Source organism: Molossus molossus, unplaced genomic scaffold (genome assembly GCF_014108415.1).
Source record: "Molossus molossus isolate mMolMol1 unplaced genomic scaffold, mMolMol1.p scaffold_m16_p_2, whole genome shotgun sequence".
Classification (NCBI taxonomy): Eukaryota; Metazoa; Chordata; class Mammalia; order Chiroptera; family Molossidae; genus Molossus; species Molossus molossus.
In genome coordinates this window covers 10,633,645-10,654,545 of record NW_023425355.1, presented here as the reverse complement: position 1 = coordinate 10,654,545, position 20,901 = coordinate 10,633,645, and the positions used below count along the sequence as shown (strand labels likewise).

General features: G+C 36.3%; 1 protein-coding gene across 1 annotated transcript in view; it reads right to left on the bottom strand.

Annotated features, from left to right (window-relative positions):
• Positions 1-20,262, bottom strand: part of SH3BGRL (SH3 domain binding glutamate rich protein like) — a 74,080-nt gene extending 53,818 nt beyond the window's left edge. Inside the window, exon 1 of the mRNA XM_036270529.1 lies at positions 20,106-20,262. Within this exon, the coding sequence (XP_036126422.1) occupies positions 20,106-20,150 (45 nt within the window). The 5' untranslated portion in view covers positions 20,151-20,262. The remainder of the gene's footprint in view (positions 1-20,105) is intronic.
• Between the last annotated feature and the right edge of the window lie 639 nt (positions 20,263-20,901).

Sequence of the window (20,901 nt, the reverse complement as noted above, 5' to 3'; positions counted from 1 at the left end):
GCTGGGGACAGGGACGGAGTGGGGGTGGGAGGATGGGAAGGAGGGTGTCAATGGGGGAAAAAAGAGAAACATCTGTAACAAAAATAAATTAATAAAAATAATATCCATACTACCCAAAGCATTCTATAGATTCAATGTAATTCCTATTAAAATACCAAAGGCATATTTCACAGATTTAAAAAATATATTCTGGAAATTTATATGGAACTACAAAAGAACCCGAATAGCCTCAGCAACACTGAGAAAGAAGAATGAAGTTGGAAGTATCACAACACCTGATATCAATCTATACTACAAGGCCACTGTACTCAATATATCCTGGTACTGGAATAAAAACAGGTATACAGATCAGTGGAACAGAACTGAAACCCCAGAAATCGACCCATGCCTCTATAGTCAATTAAAATTTGACAAAGGAGTCAAAAGCATACAATGGAGTAAGACAGTTTTTTCAATAAATAGTGTTAGGAAAATTGGACGGGCACATGCAAAAAAAAAATGGAACTAGACTACCAACTTATACCATACACAAGAATCAAGTCAAAATGGATAAAAGACGTAAATGTAAGTAGTGAAACCATAAATCCTAGGAGAAAACATTGGCAGTAAAATCTCTGATGTATCTCGTGGCAAAAGTTTTGCCAACATGTCTCCTAGGGCAAGGAAACAAAGGAAAAATTAAACAAACGGGACTACATTGAACTAAAGAGCTTCTGCACAGCAAAATAAACTGTCAACAAAATGAAAACACTGAATGGGAGAACATATTCACCAATGATAACTCTGATAAGTGGTTAATTTCCAAAATATATAAAGAACTTATACAGCTCAATATCAGGAAGACAAGCAATCCCATTTAAAAATGGGCAAAGGTCTTGAATAGACACTTCTCCAAAGAGGACAAACAGATGGCCAAGAGACATATGAAAAAACACTCAATGTCACTAATCATCAGAGAGATGCAAATTAAAACTACAATGAGGTATCACCTCACACCTGCCAGAATGGCTACAAAAATTAAACCAACAATCAAGTGCTGGAGAACAAGGATGTGGAGAAAAGGGAACCCTTCTGCACTACTGGTGGGAATGCAAACTGGTGCAGCCACTGTGGAAAGCAGTATGAAATTTCCTCAAAAAATTAAGAATGGAACTACCTTTTGACCCAGGGAACCCAATTCTGGGAATATATCCTAAGAATCCTGAAACAGTAATTTGAAAGAATATACGTACCCTTATGTTCATAGCAGTGCTATTTACAATAACCAAGATCTGGAAACAGCCCAAGTGCCTAGCAGCACATGAGTGGATATAAAAGCTGTGGTACATTTACACAATGGAATACTACACGGCCATAAAAAGGAAGATACTCTTACCTTTTTCGACAGTATGGATGAACCTGGAGATTATTTTAGGTGAAACAAGCCAGTCAGAGAAAGACAAATACCATGTAATTTCATTTATATGCGAAATATAATGAACCAAATACACTGACGAACAAAATAGAAATAGAGGCATGGATACATGGAACAGACTTACAGATGTCAGAAGGGAAGGGGGATGTGGGAATGGATGAAAGAAGGTGAAGGGATTAGCCAAAGAAGATATATGCACAACCCATAGACACAGACAACAGTGTGGTGATGGCCAGAGGAAAAGGTGGGGCTGGGTGGGCAAAGGTGAGGAAAAATGAGGACATCTGTAATAGTGTTGACAATAAAAATGTAGTATAAAAAAGAAGTCTGCATTGAATGAAATGTTGGATAAATTGGGCTATAGTTCCAGTTTACCTAGTAGTAGAAGACTTTATGGGTCTAAAATTAGACTTCGCTAATAAATACAACTCCTTCCACATAAAATCTTACAATAATATTGCTTACTTTATTCAGGCAACAATATTGCTAAGAAAAGTAAAGAAATTGATCAACAAGCATTTACTGAATATCTCTTCTGGGTGAGGGACTGAAGACAGACATGATATAGTGCCTATCCTTAGAGAGTGATCAGAACATAGTCACAAAATAGACAACTGACAATATGAGTAGCATCCTTCAATAAAACATAGACAATAAGTACTAAAGGAGTTTAGAAGCAGAGAGAGAACTGCCTTACTTATACAGCCAAGAAAGACTTCATTAGTGAGAAGGGGTAAAGAATGGGACAAGACCAAATCTGTGGAATAGGAGGAGAAGGATAATTCAGGTAGAGCAAACACGGGAACAAAGGCACAGAGGTTGAGATATATCTGGCATATGCTGGAAATCATAATCCTAGATGTCTAAACCAAAGAGTGTCTCCAGTGCAGTGCTTTTCACTGATGGTACAGAAGATGTTTTTAGTACATGGATGAAAATGTTTACTTAATTGTATGTGTTTGTGCTAATGTATAATAGGAAAAAATAGGTAATTAGCACACTAAATCCATGAGTTCACAGATACTATTGTTTGGGATAAATCAAGTGCTTTATTCATGCACATTACAAATCCCAAAATAATGTGCTCATTATATACTTTTTAAATATTGGGCACTGTGCTCCATATAGTCTGAGAACACAATGGAGATAAACAAAACAAAATCCATGAGCCCAATAAATTCACAGTCTAGGAGAAAAGGCAGATATAAACAGAAAATTACAATACAATATACAATAAAATATGTACAAGGTTTTACTAGATTATAAAAAGATACTTATATTTAGGAAAGTTAATATAGGGATTCTGGGTGGAATGAATTGCAAAGAGAGACAATTGAAAGAATGGTTAATTTTTCTCCCAATCAAAGATCAAGCATCAATTCAGCTAGGATTTAGTCTGTAGTTCTCAGAAATATATACATTTTCAACTGGATTCTGGGATTCTTAAGTCACCTCTCTTTTTTTATCAAGTTTAAAATTATCAACATAAGCCATTCATTATAAAAATAAACTTTCATTGGAGCAAATATTCAGCTAATGTTTAAAAATCCATAGGCTTCACCAAATAATATACAAAAGAACCTTGAGCTGAATGTAGGTGTCTAAAACTCCGACAAAGGTCTAATTTTAAAAACAAATTTCATTATTCAAAAGAAAAAATAATTTACTTCCCACACTTAGTTTAAGGTACAGCATTCTTTTTTCTGAGGCTTTGGTTTTATTTACATAATTGGTAGTGAGCCAACTAGGATCATAGTGTTTCCTTACTCTTAATTGTATAAAAAAAAACAACATAGAATTTGTATTGAGAATGGCAGAACTTACATCAGGCTTGAAAGTCTTGAAAAAAATTCCTGAGTGTTGAGTGAAATATAATCTCTACTTGTACAGGGCTTTCATGAGGAAGCCAGATTTACCTAGTTTTGAATATCATTCATCAGGTCATTATCTTCTTCAGAGAAGAATGAAGTTGAGTCAGCTTTAAATCAGCAATTTCTAAGAAGAAACTACATTAACATTGCTCTTCTGGTTTCTGTAATTATTTTTTAAATCCATATTCCCAACCCAGAGTTGAGGAAAAAAGACTTGGCAAAATTGACTAAACAAAGAATGATTGCCCTGGCAGGTTTGGCTCAGTGGTTCGAGTGTCAGCCTGTAGACCAAGGGCTCTCTGGTTCGATTCCAGGTCAGGGGTGCATACCTGGATTGCAGGTTCCCCGGCCAGGTTGGGATCATTTAGGAGGCAACCAATTGGTGTGTTTCTCTCACAGCGATGTTTCTCTCCCACTCCCTCCCTTCCACTCTCTCTAGAAATCAATAGAAAAATATCCTTTGGTGAGGATTAACAATAAAAAAAGAAATTATTAGCGGTCCTTTTATTACACTATCAAAAGATGGAGTTTAAAGAAATGCAGTGGAATCATAAAGGGACAGTCAAAAGAAGCTTTATGTATAAAGTTAGTAAATACAAACCCCCTTAATCTGAGAGATTAGTTGTGAGTTGAAATAAGGGGATACATAAGGGGAGGGAGGAAGAGAGGGAAAAGGAGGAGAGGGTGAAGACGAGAGAAGAAGAGAAGAGAAGAGAAGAGAAGAGAAGAGAAGAGAAGAGAAGAGAAGAGAAGAGAAGAGAAGAGAAGAGAAGAGAAGAGAAGAGAAGAGAAGAGAAGAGCTAATAGATATTCTTGATTCTTTCTCAGTTTTGCCTTCAATTATGAGGTTTCATGTTAAGTACACAAAATGTGCATCAACTTGTCTTCCTGATTCACAAACTATACCTATAAGTAGTCATATTTGGGGTATATACAGTAGGGTTTCATAGTATTTGTTTATAATTTAGGATGGTCTTGAGACTGGAACTTAATGCAAATTTGCCTTAAAGAGTTGAAAAATACATAAAGAGAGTAGATTTTTAATATTTTGCAAATAAGTATAAGAGTTACTAAGTAATATATTCAGAAGACATGGTGGATGGGGAGGAAATCATCTAAGAAGAGAAAAATTATCAATGAAAAGAATGTGATTATTTTCAATAGCATAGGATTCTCTTTCCAGAACACAATAATAAATATATAAAATTCTTTATATGTGGCAGCTCTAATTTGGAAATATGAACAACACAAGCAGCATTATTGGCCAGAGTTCACAATCTTGTATAACTTTTTAATACCTTTTCTTCTTGCTTAAAATATATCCCCTTTGAAAGACACCTGTTATTAAACATCACACTCAACTAACTGCAAGTCATTGTGCATTCTTTCAAGAGCAGAGAAAAGAACCAGAGAGAAAAGGAGGGGGATACATAAGGGGAGGGAGGAAGAGAGGGAAAAGGAGGAGAGGGTGAGGATGAGAGAAGAGAAGAGAAGAGAAGAGAAGAGAAGAGAAGAGAAGAGAAGAGAAGAGAAGAGAAGAGAAGAGAGAGAGAGAGAGAGGAGGGGAGGGGAGGGGAGGGGAGGGGAGGGGAGGGGAGGGGAGGGGAGGGGAGGGGAGGGGAGGGGAGGGGAGGGGAGGGGAGAAGAGGGCAGGGAAGGGGAGGGCAGGGAAGGAGAGGGGGGAATGGGGGAGGGGAGGGGAGGGGAGGGGAGGGGAGGACAAACGTAGAAGCCCACAATATTTCTCTTTAAGAGAAGAATTTATTGTCAATGGAAAAGGCATAATTGGTAGGACACTATCCTGGGCCAATATTAGGATTTCAAAACAAAACAAGAAACTGAGGTTCTCTTGAAACCTAATCTTGGACTTCTAAAAATAAACACAAAATCCCAATTTATTTTTTGCCTTAACTGTTTTTATAAGTTATTTTGGGCTGATATTCAAAATATATATATTTCTTTCAAAAGAACTCAAAGTACTTGCTGTTAATCACATTTTTTATTGTTTTTAATCACTTTTTTTTTAATCTAAGTAACATTCTCTGGAAGTAGGGATAAGGTCGTTTCTTCTATTTTATAGAGGGGAATAAACAGAGAAACTAATCTATAATCCTAAAGCCTTTGCTCCCCAATCCAGGGTCCCCTGGTTGATTAGTACTCTAATGATGGGAAAGAGTCCAAACAAATTACTATTAAACAACATTAAAAAGTCACAGCCTTCAATTCAGGGTTCTAAAACAGCTGTGTATTTTCTACAATAGCAAGCAGTACTGTTCAACAAATTATGTTTCTGGAAATTGACACTTTTAAAGGCATTACACTACCCATATCTTATGATTTTTCTTCATTAATAACGACATCATGTATCATAAATGAACACTGCTCAATACTTGTACTTCAGGCAATTATTGATTTTAAAATGTTAAAAACACTGATTTTGAGATTATTTTAAATTCAATACATCACAAGTCTCACAAAATAATAATATATGAGAATATTCCCTTATGGCATGATCTTAGATTGTACTGATCTAGAAACATAAGCAATACCCACCACACTTCCTAAGAAAAGAAAAGGAGCAGAAGAGAAGAGAAGAAAATCACCAGGCCTATTTCAAGTTTTCCAAACCAAGGTAGGTTTTAAGTTCTTTCAGGACAAAGACTTTGTCCTGAGTTGAACACTTTATCAGCAGATATTTAGGAAATATATTTTAAATTGATAACTGATACATTTCTATGTATTGTATAGTGTTTTACCTCCTTTGCTTCAATGTTTTAAAAAATGTGATGTCCCTCTTCACACAAAAAGAAGTAAAAAATATCCTTCATTGGTCACCCAGATTTCCACAATCTTAGTCCCAGAGTCTAGGACAAGTAATAGAAAGTAGTACTGTAGCATATTACCAAGGGAGGTTGTATATTTCCTTCTTTGGAGAGTCTACTAAAAGAAAGTTGATTACAATCTTTCTGGGACAGTTCACAGACAGTCCTTATGTTGATGGACTGGATGACCTCCTATAATCCGTTCTACCCAGATGCTTCTGATATTTTATTTTCAGTATGTTTGATGCTGATAAAAATAAATAAGACCAAAAGCCCTTTTATTTTTCCAATGGAGAAGGGACTTCCAGTGTTGTACTCTAGGTTTCTTAATAAGTGACATTAATCACAATAAAGATTGACTTTCCCATGCTCTCTATATAGATATAGTTTTAGTTTACATTATAAAAAATTGAAGGCCATAATGCTATTTTAAGAAAAACAATCTGATAGCAGGAGAAAAATTATACACTAGAACAACAGCACCCAACTAGATTTTGATGCTTATTAACTCTTGGTAATGAGGCAACCGTTGTAGACAGAGTTTAAATGTTTGTGGTTAGGAAAGTTAAAAATATGTTGGAAGAGGAAAGGAGGAGCTAAAATTATCTTTATTTATCTAATGATTTGGTGGAAACATAAAGAGAAATATTGATTTTTTTTTCAGCACTTAGCCTCTTTGTCATATGCTTGACCAAAGGCAAATACTGAATAGTCCCCACACAGGAAAGTCTAGCTCAAGAGATCCTTATCAAATTTAATTGTAGCAGTGGTGTGAACTAAACCCAAGGTAAATAAAGCACACTGACATGCAGAACCCTGCATGACCCAAACATTAAAACAATACTGCTGGGAATCCAAAAATCATTGAAAAAGATGGAAAGAGTTAAGGAGAGTAGGAAGGGAGAGACAAACATACGATTATTGTAGTGTTATAAATAAAGGAGTTAATGAATACACCTAAGACTTTTGTAAGGCATAATTGTTTACACAAAAGATCAAAGCCGGGGTGATCCCAAGGTGAAGGAATTATAGAGAAATCTAAAAGGCATTTTTCAGACAATAAAAGAGGGACTTAGCATGCTTTGTTCCAGAATCCAAAGATAACTGGTAGAAATAGACAATGAAACCACAAATCTTTAACTTGGTGTCATCACCGCTACATTTGGCTTAATCAGAACTGTATAATAATCATGACTGTGCAACATGTTCAAATATAAGAAGAAAGGGCAAATCATGCTTATGATCTACTTCCCACACCTTTCTCTTGTGAAATGGCAGGAAAACTGAGTAAAAGTTGAATTGAACTAATAAACTATTGCTGTTTCCAGAATAGCTGTTCAAGGAGGAAATCATTGTCAGGATAAGTGGAAGGGGTAGAAAAAGTACTTGGGAAATTTGTTGGGGGGCAGGAGATTGATTCCTGTGAGACAATGTCCTAACTTGCATGCAAGTAGTCCCCAAAGTACTTCTGCCTTTTAGCCGATTACATATGCCTCCTTTTTGTAAACATAATGTGTAATAGCTTAGTACCCCAAACTGACATCCCATACTTCCTTCCTTATTCTGGATCAGGGGAAAGGCGGAGAAATCTTTAATCCTGACACTTTTTTGCACTGGAGGACTATAATCAGAATCTAGTTCAATGGATGGCAAAAAAAACTTTTTTCAATGAAAGAATTTGGGATAAAATAAAGAGAACCCCCAGCACAGCCTATAGATCCAAAATTTGCAGGGTCTGTCTACATTATTTATTCAAATTGTCCACCCCATGTAAGTCTGCACTTCTACACATCTCTGCCAAGTGTTTATATGGTATGTATGTGTACATATACCATTATGGTTGTTCAATTAGAAATGTTGCATGCACTCTCTAATCTAGAATTTAATAATTTAATTCATATGGAATCCTAAATTTCCCATTTATTTCCATTTATCTTTCGTTGTTTTTTCATTCTTAAATTTTGTTCACCAGATCCCAAGTCAGCCCAGAAATCTTAAGTGAGCTATCTGCCTACTGACCTGCCAATCCTATATTCATTCTAGCCCCTTGGATACTGGATTAGAATTGGGGAGGGGGGACTATATGTAAAAGATTAAATTTGAAAGAAAGATTGGCTGTCCTTTCTTATGACTAAAATAATCCATCTCATGGCAAGAAGTTAGAACAGTATTTTCTAAAGAGTCAAATTGGTCTTGACTGAATTTTGGCAAGTAGGGTAATGGAAATCGTCCAGCTGTGCTTCATAATTTCTATAAGAAATTCAACTCTTCTGCTTGTTTTCTTACAAGGGTAACTTAAATTTACCACCAAAAATAAAGATGTGTTTCCACGTGGTCAACACAGATCTTTATGTTTTATTTCTAACTGAAATTAGCAAAGGCTCTTATACTTTAAAGATAATGTTGTCTAGCCCAGCCAGTGGTTGAGCTAGACCACTGGTTGGGCCAGTGGTTGAGTGTCTACCCATGCACCAAGACATCACTGGTTCCATTCCCAGTCAGGGTATATGACCAGGTTGTGGGCCAAATCCCCAGTGGGGGGCATGCAGGAGGCAGCCAATAAATGTTCTCAATCCTCGATGTTTCTGTCTCTCTCTCCGTCTCCCTTCCTCTCTCTCTAAAATCAATTTAAAAAAATTTTTTAAAGATAATGTTGTCTTGCCCTGGCCGGTTTGGCTCAGCGGTTAGAGCGTCGGCCTGCGGTCCAGAGAGACCCGGGTTCAGTTCCCGCTAAGGGTACGTGCTTCGGTTGCAGTTTGTCCCTGGCCCTGGTTGGTCGTGCGGGTGGCAGCCACTCCATGTGTCCCTTTCACGTCGATGTTTCTCTCTCTCTCTCTCTTCCTCTCTCTCCCTCCCACTCTATCTGTACAGAAAATGGAAAAATGTCCTCAGGTGAGGATAAAAAAAAAAAAAAAAAAGATAATGTTGTCTTGCCTTGGCCAGTTTGGTTCAGCAGTTAGAGAGTCGTCCTGTGGACCAGAGAGTCCCGGGTTTGGTTCCCCCTAAGGGCACTTACCTAGGATGCAGTTTGACCCCGGCCCTGGTTGGGGTCATGTGGGTGGCAGCCACTTGATGTGTCTCTCTCTCTCTTCCACCCTCCTTTTCTCCCTCCCGCTCTATCTGAAGATAAATGCAAAAATGTCCTCAGTTGAGGATGAAAAAGATATTAAAGATAATGTTGTCTAAAGTAATTTGGATTTGTTTTGATAAAATTTTCAAATATAAACCATTAAGATGGCCATTTGGTTTCACTGTTTTCCAATCACATATATTAATCTTCTTTCTCTGTCATAATTTACGATATATTAATTTTGGAATATTTCAGCCATTAGTCATTGAGTTAAAGTTGATTCTACAATGAAATAAAAAAAAATCAGCAATGTTCTAATAAATATAGGCTGGGAAAACTGACAAATACGATTTTTCAAGGCAAAATTCTAGTTCACTTAGTGTTGTTCTTTTTTAATAGCTCTAGAATAATTTCATTTTCTTTTCAACTTTCTTCCCTCTTTCCTTTCATCAGGCTACTCAAATATTAGTCTATATACTTACTTCTCCCTTATTATACATAGCATTTCTTAACAGTTTCCTGTCAGGCTGTTCTCATTATCTCACTGAAGCTCCTATTTCTAAGGTCACTAATAATTTCCTTATTATGGATTCAATGACTTTTTCAAGTCACTTTTTATAATTTCTGTATAGCACCAGCAACAATGTTCAGCCTCCTTGAAAACTCATCCCTACTCATTTCCATTAAAGAACACTACTCTGATGTCTCAAGGAATCCTCGTTTCCTTACCTACCTGCTTCCTTTCACATCATCCTAAATGTAAACATTTACTAGGGCCCTGGCCTTCTTCTCAGCCCTCTTATCATTTCACTCTATAATAAGCTCATTCTTTCCTATGGTTTCAAGCACCTCTTTGTGAATAACTCCCAAATCTACTCTCCAGCCATCTTTCCCAAGTTCTAGTCACACATTTGCCACTAGCCATTGCACATCTCTAATTGGATGGCCTGGTTCAACTTGAATTTAAACATGTCATGCATTTATGAATCACAAATATTTATTTAGAAGCTTACCATGTATAAGCATATTCTGGGCTGTAAGAAGCTCATAGTCTGATGGAGTAGTTAAATAAGTTGTTGATATCTCTGTTGAATTTTGAAATAACACTATTCCAAAGTAGATCTCTAAAAAGTATCTTCAATTTTGACAGACCCATTAATGTAAGAGGAGTAAAGCTGGGACATTAACTGTAAAAACACTGACTTGGCCTCAAAATCCATTTTCTTTCTGTACACGACTTGAAACAATTACCATGACAGAGGTAATCTTCATAGATTGAGAAAATGTTTAGAACAATTTTAATGATATTATATACAACAATATGCCTTTTGTCTTTTTTTTATCATATACTTTTACATAGAATAAGTGCTCATTATCAATAATATGAAATGAAAATTGCTATGCATTTTTATTAAAACAAAATAGACACATATATGTATGCCCACCATTCTAACCTCAAATATTTTCAAGAAATCTTAAAAGGATGTCAAATGTTGGTCCTTTTTGTAAGTGGGGGTTAGAATTAGATCATAAGTATTTCACTGGGAGATAATTTAACTACTTTTCCTTATAATTGTTGGAGCAATCCATGTTTTGACAACCCAAAAATTCAGATTTTGCTTTTTTCTTCACCCAGAATCTCTTAACATGAGCTGTTGCACAGTATAGTATCTGGTTGTTGTACAATTATCACCTTTTTGTGTTTAATACTTTTATGCACTATTTTCCTAGTTTATATATTAACCTAAAAGTACAATTCTAATATGTCTCTGTCCAACCACATTATGCAGTGAAAAAAATCAAATCAATTTCTGTAAATGAGTGATTTTCAAAAAGTAATTATATATTGATTTACAGTAAGTCAACTTGGGCAACTAAACATAAATTATTTAGATAGGATTGTGTTAGATGCTTTGTTTTTTGTTTTGTTTTTTTATCCTCATCTGAGGACATTTTTTGTTCAGATAGAGTAGGAAGGAGAGAGAGGGGGAGAGAGAGAGAGAGAGAGAGAGAGAGAAACATCGATGTGAAAGGGACACATCGAGCGGCTGCCACACGACCCAACCAGGGCACCAGGGACAAACTGCAACCGAGGTACGTGCCCTTAGCGGGAACTGAACCCGGGTCTCTCCAGACCGCAGGCCAACACTCTAACCGCTGAGCCAAACCGGCCAGGGCAATGCTTTGTGTTTTAAAATATCACAAGGTACATCACTTTTCATGAAATATAAATGTAGTCACTGACTTTTGAAGGTACAAACAATGTCCTGTGGCTGGTGGGAATTCTCTCAAGCAGTCTCTGACATTTGGGAAGTGTAAGGATCCCCTGCAATGCGCATTTTTAGTTCTCAAAGTCAACATTTTAGTAGAACCAGACTCAATTGCAAGTGAGATTATATATACTCCTTTCTTAAGCCCCCCATGCATAACCTGATCATAATTACACAATTTCTACGGGGATACACTTATCAGTCAAAAATCATTGTTCTACTTCAACTTAAAATGATAATCATTAAGTCTTATGGATTCAATGACTTGGGCTGTTTCCAGATCTTAGCTATTGTAAATAGTGCTGCTATGAACACAGGGGTGCATATATTCTTTCTGATTGGTGTTTCAGGATTCTTAGGATATATTCCAAGAAGTGGGATCACTGGATCATATGGCAATTCCATTCAAGATATTTTATATTTGCCTTTTAACAACTTATTTTTTAAAATCAGATAAATTCCAAGTCTGGTATAGAATTGGCCTTATTTGGGATCTTGTCACATTTCCTATTTATTCCCATTAAAACTCACCAGGTACTTGTCTTGTCACCTGGCTAACTATCACCACTACCACTTCTGATTGTCCTTTCAACATTTCTCAGAATATTTAAATGTAAAACCTTTCAGTTTTAAGTAGAAATTCACTGAAAAAGTTTTACCCCAACCACTGCCTCTTTTAAGTTCAAAATATATAGATGATACATAAGACCAATTATGTTTTAGTTTCTGAAAGTGAAATAAGATTCCATACTTTTCAATAATGAATTTCCAATAACAATACTTGTAGAAGCTTTCTTCCACAATACTCTTCATTTTGTCATTTATATTCTGCTTATGAGGGTGATGAACAGCAAAGAAAGGTTTAGTGGCCTACTCAAATCACACAGGCAACAGCCAATAATGCACACATCACCTTAAAGCTACATGTTCTAGCTAAAAGCTTAAAATCCCTTCCAAAAACAGTGTGTCTATCTACTTTTAGTCAGTCTGCCTTACACAAGGTAATTTTCTTATATTGGGGTAAAGGTACATGTTCTGCATTTGAACTAATAGTATATACTGAGCTATTATGATTTTAATTTTCTGCTCTAAAGAATTCTAAGTTCTCTACGTGATGTAACAGGCCACTAGAATAATTCTTGGTACTGCTATACACCAATTAACTAAGAAGTACTTCAAAAAAATTTTTTCTTTATTGATTTTAGAGAGAAAGAAAGGGAGAGGGAGAGATAGAAACATCAATGAGAGAGAACATCAATTGGCTGCCTCCTGCATGCCCACAACCTGGGCATGTGCTCTGACCGGGAATAGAACCAGTGACCTATTGGTGCATGGGTCGATGCTCAATCACTGAGCCACACCAGCCGGGCAAGAAGTACTTTTTATAAATTTCCAAGTTCACCAAGCAAGCAATTTTGCAATGAGTTTCAGAACTATTTTCAAGTGAGTAATTAATAAATATGAATCAGTAGTCAGAAATGGCAGAGGGGTTAAGATCATTGGCTCTAGAATCAGATAGACAGGGGTGCTTTGTTAACTCTGACATTGTTAGCACTTTGAGCCTGTTTCCTTTTCTTAAAAGTGGTCACAATAAGAGTACTGAACTCATTGAGTTGCCACAGTAATTAAATGATATAATACATGTAAAGTTCTTACCATTATGCCTGGCACATTTTAACTGCTCAATTAATGATAGCTGTTATTATTAACAACTAAAGCTGACAAATTACTTGCATGAGAAATTAAAGTGAGATGATACACAATATTTTTTAACATATTAAGAAATTATCCATGTTCATCTTCCTTCTAAATTAACTTTGAAATATCACACAGGATAGAATGGTTTCTGATATACTGCTACTATTAAATATATATTTACTGTTACAATTTTAACACTGAAAAATACCTGCACGTTGGTGAAAAAATTGGCTGAGTGGTCGTGATTAAACTAACAACATTTTCTTATGTTATAACTGTTAACTCAAACAGATGAATGTTCTCCAGTGTTTAAAAGGTGAAGTTCTCTTTATCTTGACACTGTTGGAAATTACCCACGCAAAAATGTTTACCTCCACTCCAACTCTTTGATAAGGTCTCATTTCAAGAAAGAACTAAGTCAAAGGGACAACTCAACGAGTAAAGTAGTACTGCCTTCCTGATAAATTTAGATTTATAGAATCATTAAAAGCCACCTTTTACTGCCTATGTTTTCTTCTAGGATTTTTTGTTTTTAGTACTGTTGGTGGGAATGCATACTGGTACAGCCACTGTGGAAAGCAGTATGAAGTTACCTCAAAAAATTAAAACTGGAACTGCCTTATGACCCAGTGATTCCACTTCGGGGAATTTATTCGAAGACACCCAAAACACTAATTTGAAAGAACATATGCACCCTTATGTTCATTGCAGCATTCATTACAATAGCCATGGTTTGGAAGTAGCCCAAGTGTCCATCAGTTGACAGTCTTAACTTGGCTATAAAAAAGAAGGAAATCTTACCCTTTGTGCCAGTATGGATGGAACTGGAGAACACTATGCTAAGTGAAATAAACCAGTCAGAAACAGACAAGTACTATATGATTTCACTCTTTTGTGGAACCTTATGAACAAAATGAACTGACAAGTAAAATAGAGACAGACTGATAAATAGAGAGCAGGGTGACAGCTGGGGTGGGGTGGGGTTGGGGGGTGGAGGAACTGAGCAAAAAAAAAAGAGAGAGAAAAAAATAATGGACAAGGACAACAGTGTGGTGACTGCAGGGGGAAGAGGCAGGGGGAGAGGTGGAGGAGAATGTAGGGGGAATAAATGGTGATGGACGGAGACTTAACTAGGGGTGGTGAACACACAGATGATGTGTTGTAGAATTGTGCACCCGAGGCCTGCATAATTTTGTTAACCAGTGTCACCCCCAATAAATTTTTAAAAATATGATTTTTTTAAAAGCCACCTTTTTAATTATATTTGTCTATAGCCACACAAAGATACTTTCAGGAAGAGACTCGAAGACTTAAAAGTTCAATATGTGGCACAAATGTTATTTTAAAATATGCCCTTGGTTAGGCAATTTTATTTTTTAAAAAAGAACTAAACTGTAACCCTGACCAGTTGGCTCAATTGGTTGGAACATCTACTTGTACACCAAAAGGCTGCAGGTTCGATTCCTAGTCAGGGCACATACCTAGGTTGAGGGTTCAATCCCTACCTCCCCCATTCTCACCTAATTCTCATGCAGATTATGAATACACACACATTTGCTTGGTTAGGTAGGTATCATCCAGTCTTTTTCTTTCTTTTCAGAAATCATCCCATTTTAAATGGCAATTATAGATTCCTAATCACATTACAAGAGTTTAATGTACTATTGACATAATCTCTGTTCAATACCTATACACTAAAGGGATATATAAACAATGCAGTATTTAGGAGTGGGTTCTGGAATCGGAACAATCTGGGTTTTAGTCCTAGTTCTGCCATTTATAGCTCTTTGACTTAAGCAATGTACCTAATATTTCTGGGTCTTAGAGATATCCCCTCCAATTACATGATATGGATCTAATAATAGCATTTACCTCACAGTATTGATTTTAAGGACAAAATTTATTGATATAATGTATGTAAAGCACAGGCACAATGCCTGACATACATGATGCATAAATAAATATTAGTCTTTACTATTACTAGAGTCAAATCTTGATTAATCATGTTAATGAAAGGGTGATAAAACAAAAAAAATCTAGCAGCACTGACACTAAATAACTTTAAATATGCAACCTTTGAAATTGTCATGATCAACTAATGAAACCAAAATGTGAGAGACTGGGCTAGAAAATAATTCCTTTGCTTAGAATTCTTCCCTACTGTCCATATATAACAAGCTTTGCCTCTCATATTACTAAATACCATCATCCTAAATGAGATTTCCCTTCTCTCTGAATGTACAGTTTGTTTAATCTTGGTCTGGATTAGAGGAGTAATTAAGTACCAAGTTTAAAAGGCCTCCTGGTGGACTACAAAATAGAACTGAAAGAAAACAGATGGTGAGACAGTCAGCAGCAGACTCCCAATCTGTTTAATTTTATCAGTAAGAAATGAAATAGAACATTCACCCTTGATAATTCAATTAAATCAGAAAATATTCCTGTAAAGGACACATTTTATTGCCCAACATATATTTTAGAAAATAATTTCGAGACTAACTACAGACAATTAGAACATTTGACCTGATTGTGTGGGGGGCTTCAATTTATTTTTTCCCGGCCAACCTAGGGCAAGGAATGACTTTAAGGTTTATTGATCAAAACCCTAGAATAACTAGTCTTTAAGACAGAGAAGGATATATTTTATTCTTCTCTTCTACCAGATTATGAATCTTTTATTAAATTCCATAATACATTCTTTCCTACTACTACTTGACTTTAAATTACCTTTTTATTTATTAGTTAGTTATTATTATTTTTTAAATCCTCAACCAAAGATATTTTTCCATTGATTTTCAGATAGAATGGGAGGGAAGGAGAGAGAAACATCAGTGTTAGAGAAACACGTTGACTAGTTGCCTCCTGCAAGACCCTGATCAGGGCTAGGGATCAAACCACAACCGAGGTACATGTACTTGCCCTTGACCAGAATTGAACCCAAGACTCTTTGGTCTACAGGCCAACACTCTAACTGCTGAGCCAAACTGGTCAGGGCTTAAGTACCTTTTTAAGTTCTCAAGAATCATCATAGAGTCGTCCCTCGCCACTTCACTTCTCTTTCTTTTTATCACAGCATAGTCTGGAATTGATTAACCGCGATAAACGAGGGCTGACTGTAATTGATAACTGTGTTTCCCAAGCCTCTTTAAGTTGGGCCGTATTATTCCAAAGGCTTCATCATTGCTATTAAGTTTAGGAAGTCATTCATCAAATAGAGGGCACCAAGCTGAAGGCATTTATCTTGACTTAATGCGTTGGCCATGTAAAAGCTGCCCAGTTTCCACTGTTAAGGACATCCAAAGTGTATGTCTAGTTTCTGATTTTGCTCTTCTAAGTAGTTCATTAATAGCTTTAAACAGAATTCAATCAAACCTTGGAAGCTATGTGAAGATCACTACATACATCAAACCAATGTTCAATTTATAAATACAGAGACAGAGAAGCAAAAATACTTTGTCACTTAAGATGCAATTAAGAACTGTGGAGTGTTGTTCTATATCCATATTATCTGAACAAAGAAAATAGTGTGACTAGTGACTCATGCTTTTGCTATCACAAGTGTTCATTTTACTCACTTGTTTTTATAACATGTACATGGAATGCTGCCATAGCGAAAAAGTATGCATATTTCATTTGCTATATGGACAATCCAAGTAGTTTATGTTTTAGCAGACATAAAAGAGGTCATTTTACAAAAGTTATTCCATAAATAAACTTCTCAGAAATCATCTATCTACCTACCATAACCTTAAAATTTCTACACCAATCATACCTAGATTGCATAGAGGCCACAAAATGGAGATCATTATGGATCTACTGGAAAGAAGTATAGAAAGAAAACTCCCAAACCAGTTAAAACAAATTCATCATCACTCTAGTAATTCTGAGCAAGAGCCAATGTTTATTTTTTTAAAGTTATTGAAAAGTATTAAGCTACATAAGCTCTGTGCTTACTATTCCTTTTCCATTAAATAAAAATTTACAGGATATTATAATCTCAAGGAAAACATGCTGAATATTACTATTATAATGGATCAAGACATGCATGAACAGTTCTGAACATGCAGAAATCACTTCCTATAGACAGACTGTTTGGGAGTTGCATTCCTGCTAAATGGTTTCCATAAAAAGAAACAGTATTAAAACCTGAATTTCCATACCTTGACCTATAAAAGATCAGTTCCAAATGTGCATGTCTATGCAATCTTCCTGATCCTGAATGAATAGTCATTTACCCCACTTACTGACATTCATCTTTAGACATACTTTCCCTCCTTCACACTAGCCCCCTTTTTTTCTATTCCCCTATATGTATATACCCAGGTGATTGTCCCACTTACAGGACTTACTCCTTTCCATACCTCTCACCTCATGTTGACATTTATCTCAATATTCCTCCTAGCTGCCAAGCACCAATGGGAGGATATAAATCTTGGTGTATAATCACATGTTATCTGGATTCAAACTGTTTGTATTCAATTCAATCTCTGTGATTTACTAGTGGCGTGACCTTGAGAAAGCTGTTAAACCACTCTGAACCTGTATTTCCTTATCTTAAAAATAGAAATAAGCATAGTGCCTAATTCATAAGACTAAAAATTGTCAAGAAAAACTGAAATAGTATCTGACACACTTAAGTGTTTCTACTATCATTATTATGGTTACTATCAAGAAATTCATGGTCGGTTATAAAAAACCAATACACTTGCTTTCATTTCTAAACTTTTGGGAAGAAAGTGTTATTCTTCCATATTGGGGCAGAGTTAAGTACAAGTTCGAAAACTGTTTTTAAATTAGGCTATGAGGGAAAGACAAAGGAAAGAATAAGTTAATATTGTAATGCAATTTCCATAGGTCCTACCCTGCCTGATAAAACATCTAATATTGGTTATTTTTATGACAGCTATTAGGAGGAGTCAGAAAACAGTCAGAGATTACTAATATAAAACCAAAAGCTATCATTTAAATGTTCTTCAGAGAACTACACTTAGTCACTTAATAGGAACATCTCACTTTGTGCAATTGTTGGGTTCCCATTATGATGTTTGCTGCTAAATTTCTAAATCGTGTTTTAAAACAATATTGCATCAATCTTGAAGTGTCACCATTTATGGTATAAAGAATCTCTTCCTGAAGCACACTCACTTTATATTGTTTTAGTATTATTTAAAAGTGCTGTAAGATTATAATCAAACAAGGATGTATTTCAGCAATATGCAGTAGAACTTTGATAACAGGTTCATCAGAAGTATTACTGCAACAACAGACAAATCTCTAAGTACCCATAAGAAAATAAAATTGAAACAAAACACAAGTAGCCTAAATATTTCTTATATGCATAGTCTTCAGCAATGGAGTCTAAAAATGGACATAATAGGAGACAGCAGTCATTTTTCAGACTCTTAAAAACTTAAGTCTTAACAAAGAGAGAGGTACAATTGTTCTTACATGAAGAGAAATTCTGAAAGGAGTTTCTTCTTGAATCTTCTTCTGGGGATGGGTAGAAGAATGAAAAAGCAAAGAATGAACAGCAATATTGAAACTGCTTATCACCCAAAATGAAATTAACTTCCTGATCTGTTCCATCAAATTAAGGGTATTAAGCTGGTCTTCAAAATTTTACAATCATTGTATTGGACTTGAGATTCTGAGTAACTCGAATATTAACTTGAAATATCAGAATCAATACATAGAGAAAATAATAAGGCAATGAAGCTCATAAAGTGAGGTTCAAAGGCAATATTAAAAGTTTTTTCACCCTAACTTTGCTGAAAAAATGTACAGTTAAGTATTTTATTTCAAAATTGTCTAACCAACCTATACATGGTGGTCAGAAAGACAAAGTTCAAGGTTCTTGTGATTTCACACAACCTTCAGTTCTACTCCAAAACCTCTTAGGGGGTAAATAAGCAAAACAAACAAACAAACAAACAAACATGGAAAAGTTGCTGCTCTAAAGCTCAGAAGAGGGAGGGGTTTCCTACATCCTATATCTGAACCTACACATATGCTCTTGATACTGTTGGCTTTTCTCTTGAGTTGTGAAAAACAGAGATACTTTCACTTATCATGGATATACACTCAGCTTTCACCCCACTTTATCCTTTTGATACCCATAGCTGCTGAAAAATTGTTATTATAAAATTAAGAGCTTGTGAATTGGAGGGGAGGTGTCCTATCATTTGAAGAGGCAACTTCAGTCTGCCACTACACAAGAAGCTATTCCTTAGTTCCCTTTCCCTTTCTCAATGTATTTGAAGCAGTTAGAAAATGTTAGAGGTAAAATCTTTTGAAAGAAAACAAAAGTCAAAAAAAGGGACAATATGGGAGGGGAGGGGACACAGGTCCCTCATCCTTATTTATTTTTTAAACCCACAACTTTGTATCATTGTTCCCAACTTCTTCCATTCTGTCCAGTTCTAACAGACTCTTTAGAGTGAAGTTAAACACTCTCTATACATACTAGCAAAATAACTCTTTTAATACAAGGTTACTATGCTCTGAAAATAATCACAATGCCTCAGTAGGCCTCCACTTAGTCATTATAAGTTAAAGCACGTTTTACATCCCTTACAGATGTGCACTTCTGCCCGCACCTCAGTAACTAGAGCACATATGTCAAATGTCCCACTTTTGAAACTCACCAGTGTGTGATTTTTACCTGACTTCTTCACCTAACCTTAAAGACCCCATACCACCATCTCCTTTCTACCAAAACTCAGTCGCTTTCTTTTTCTTCAAAGAAGAAACGTGGCCCTAACGTCACAAGGCAAACAAAGCTAAGGTCCATGGAAAAATGAAATCGATGCAACAAAGGGAAGAAAGGAAAGAAGGGGGGTGGGGTGGGAGTGTCTTCAGAAAGAGAAGCTACCAGACGAACTTCTGCAATTTAACGGTTCTGGGGCAGCAGCAGTCTGGTGTGTAGGAAAACAACAAAGGTGGGCTCCCCACCCTCCTTACCGCGGTAGAGCCAGAGGAAGATGCAATGTACACACGGATCACCATTCTGGGAACAGTGGCTGCGGTTGTTTGAGTCTTGCAAATGGCTGGAGAGCAGCTGAAGCAAAGGCTGGAATTGAGCTAGGGGCCAAACAGAGGTTGGAAGAGAAGGGTGGGGTAACGTTGAAGGGGAACTCGCTAGAGCCCCGCCTCCTCCCTTGGCTGCTTTCACTGGGCTAGGAGCTCTGCAGTCCCAGCCCCAAATCCCGGAAGGCACAGGCTTATTTGCATCATTTCTAATTTTTTTTTTTTTAAATGGGGAATCTCGAATAGCACCGCGAGATCTGTTGAAACATTTATTTTTGACTATTGCCTCCCACAGAAGAGGGATAGAAGAAACAGCGTAAAGGAGCATTTAATTAAATTTGATTAGAATGAAACACCTTTTCCCACGGAGACTAAAAGTTCTGCATATAACTTCCGCCTCAGAAATGTACGCAAATAAGACGGATACTCCTTGAAAGAGGAAACTGTATGTTGAATCCAGACACTAGTAAGAAAGCCCAAGCTCTCAGAACCTTGTGCATTTTAAGACCCTTATTTATTATGTACGGATTGTTCTGATGTTGGCTGATGGCAGGAATTGGGCACCAAAGGACTGAGTGATGCCACAGAAGGTTTTAAAAAGTTTCAGGTTTCCCTAAGCCCAGAAACAGCATGATTGGGTTTCTTTTTAAGCCTTGTTTTTTTGTTACTTTTTGTTATGATAGGGAATCCTGCTTCAGTGAGAATATGCAGGAAGACTGGTTGATTGGCA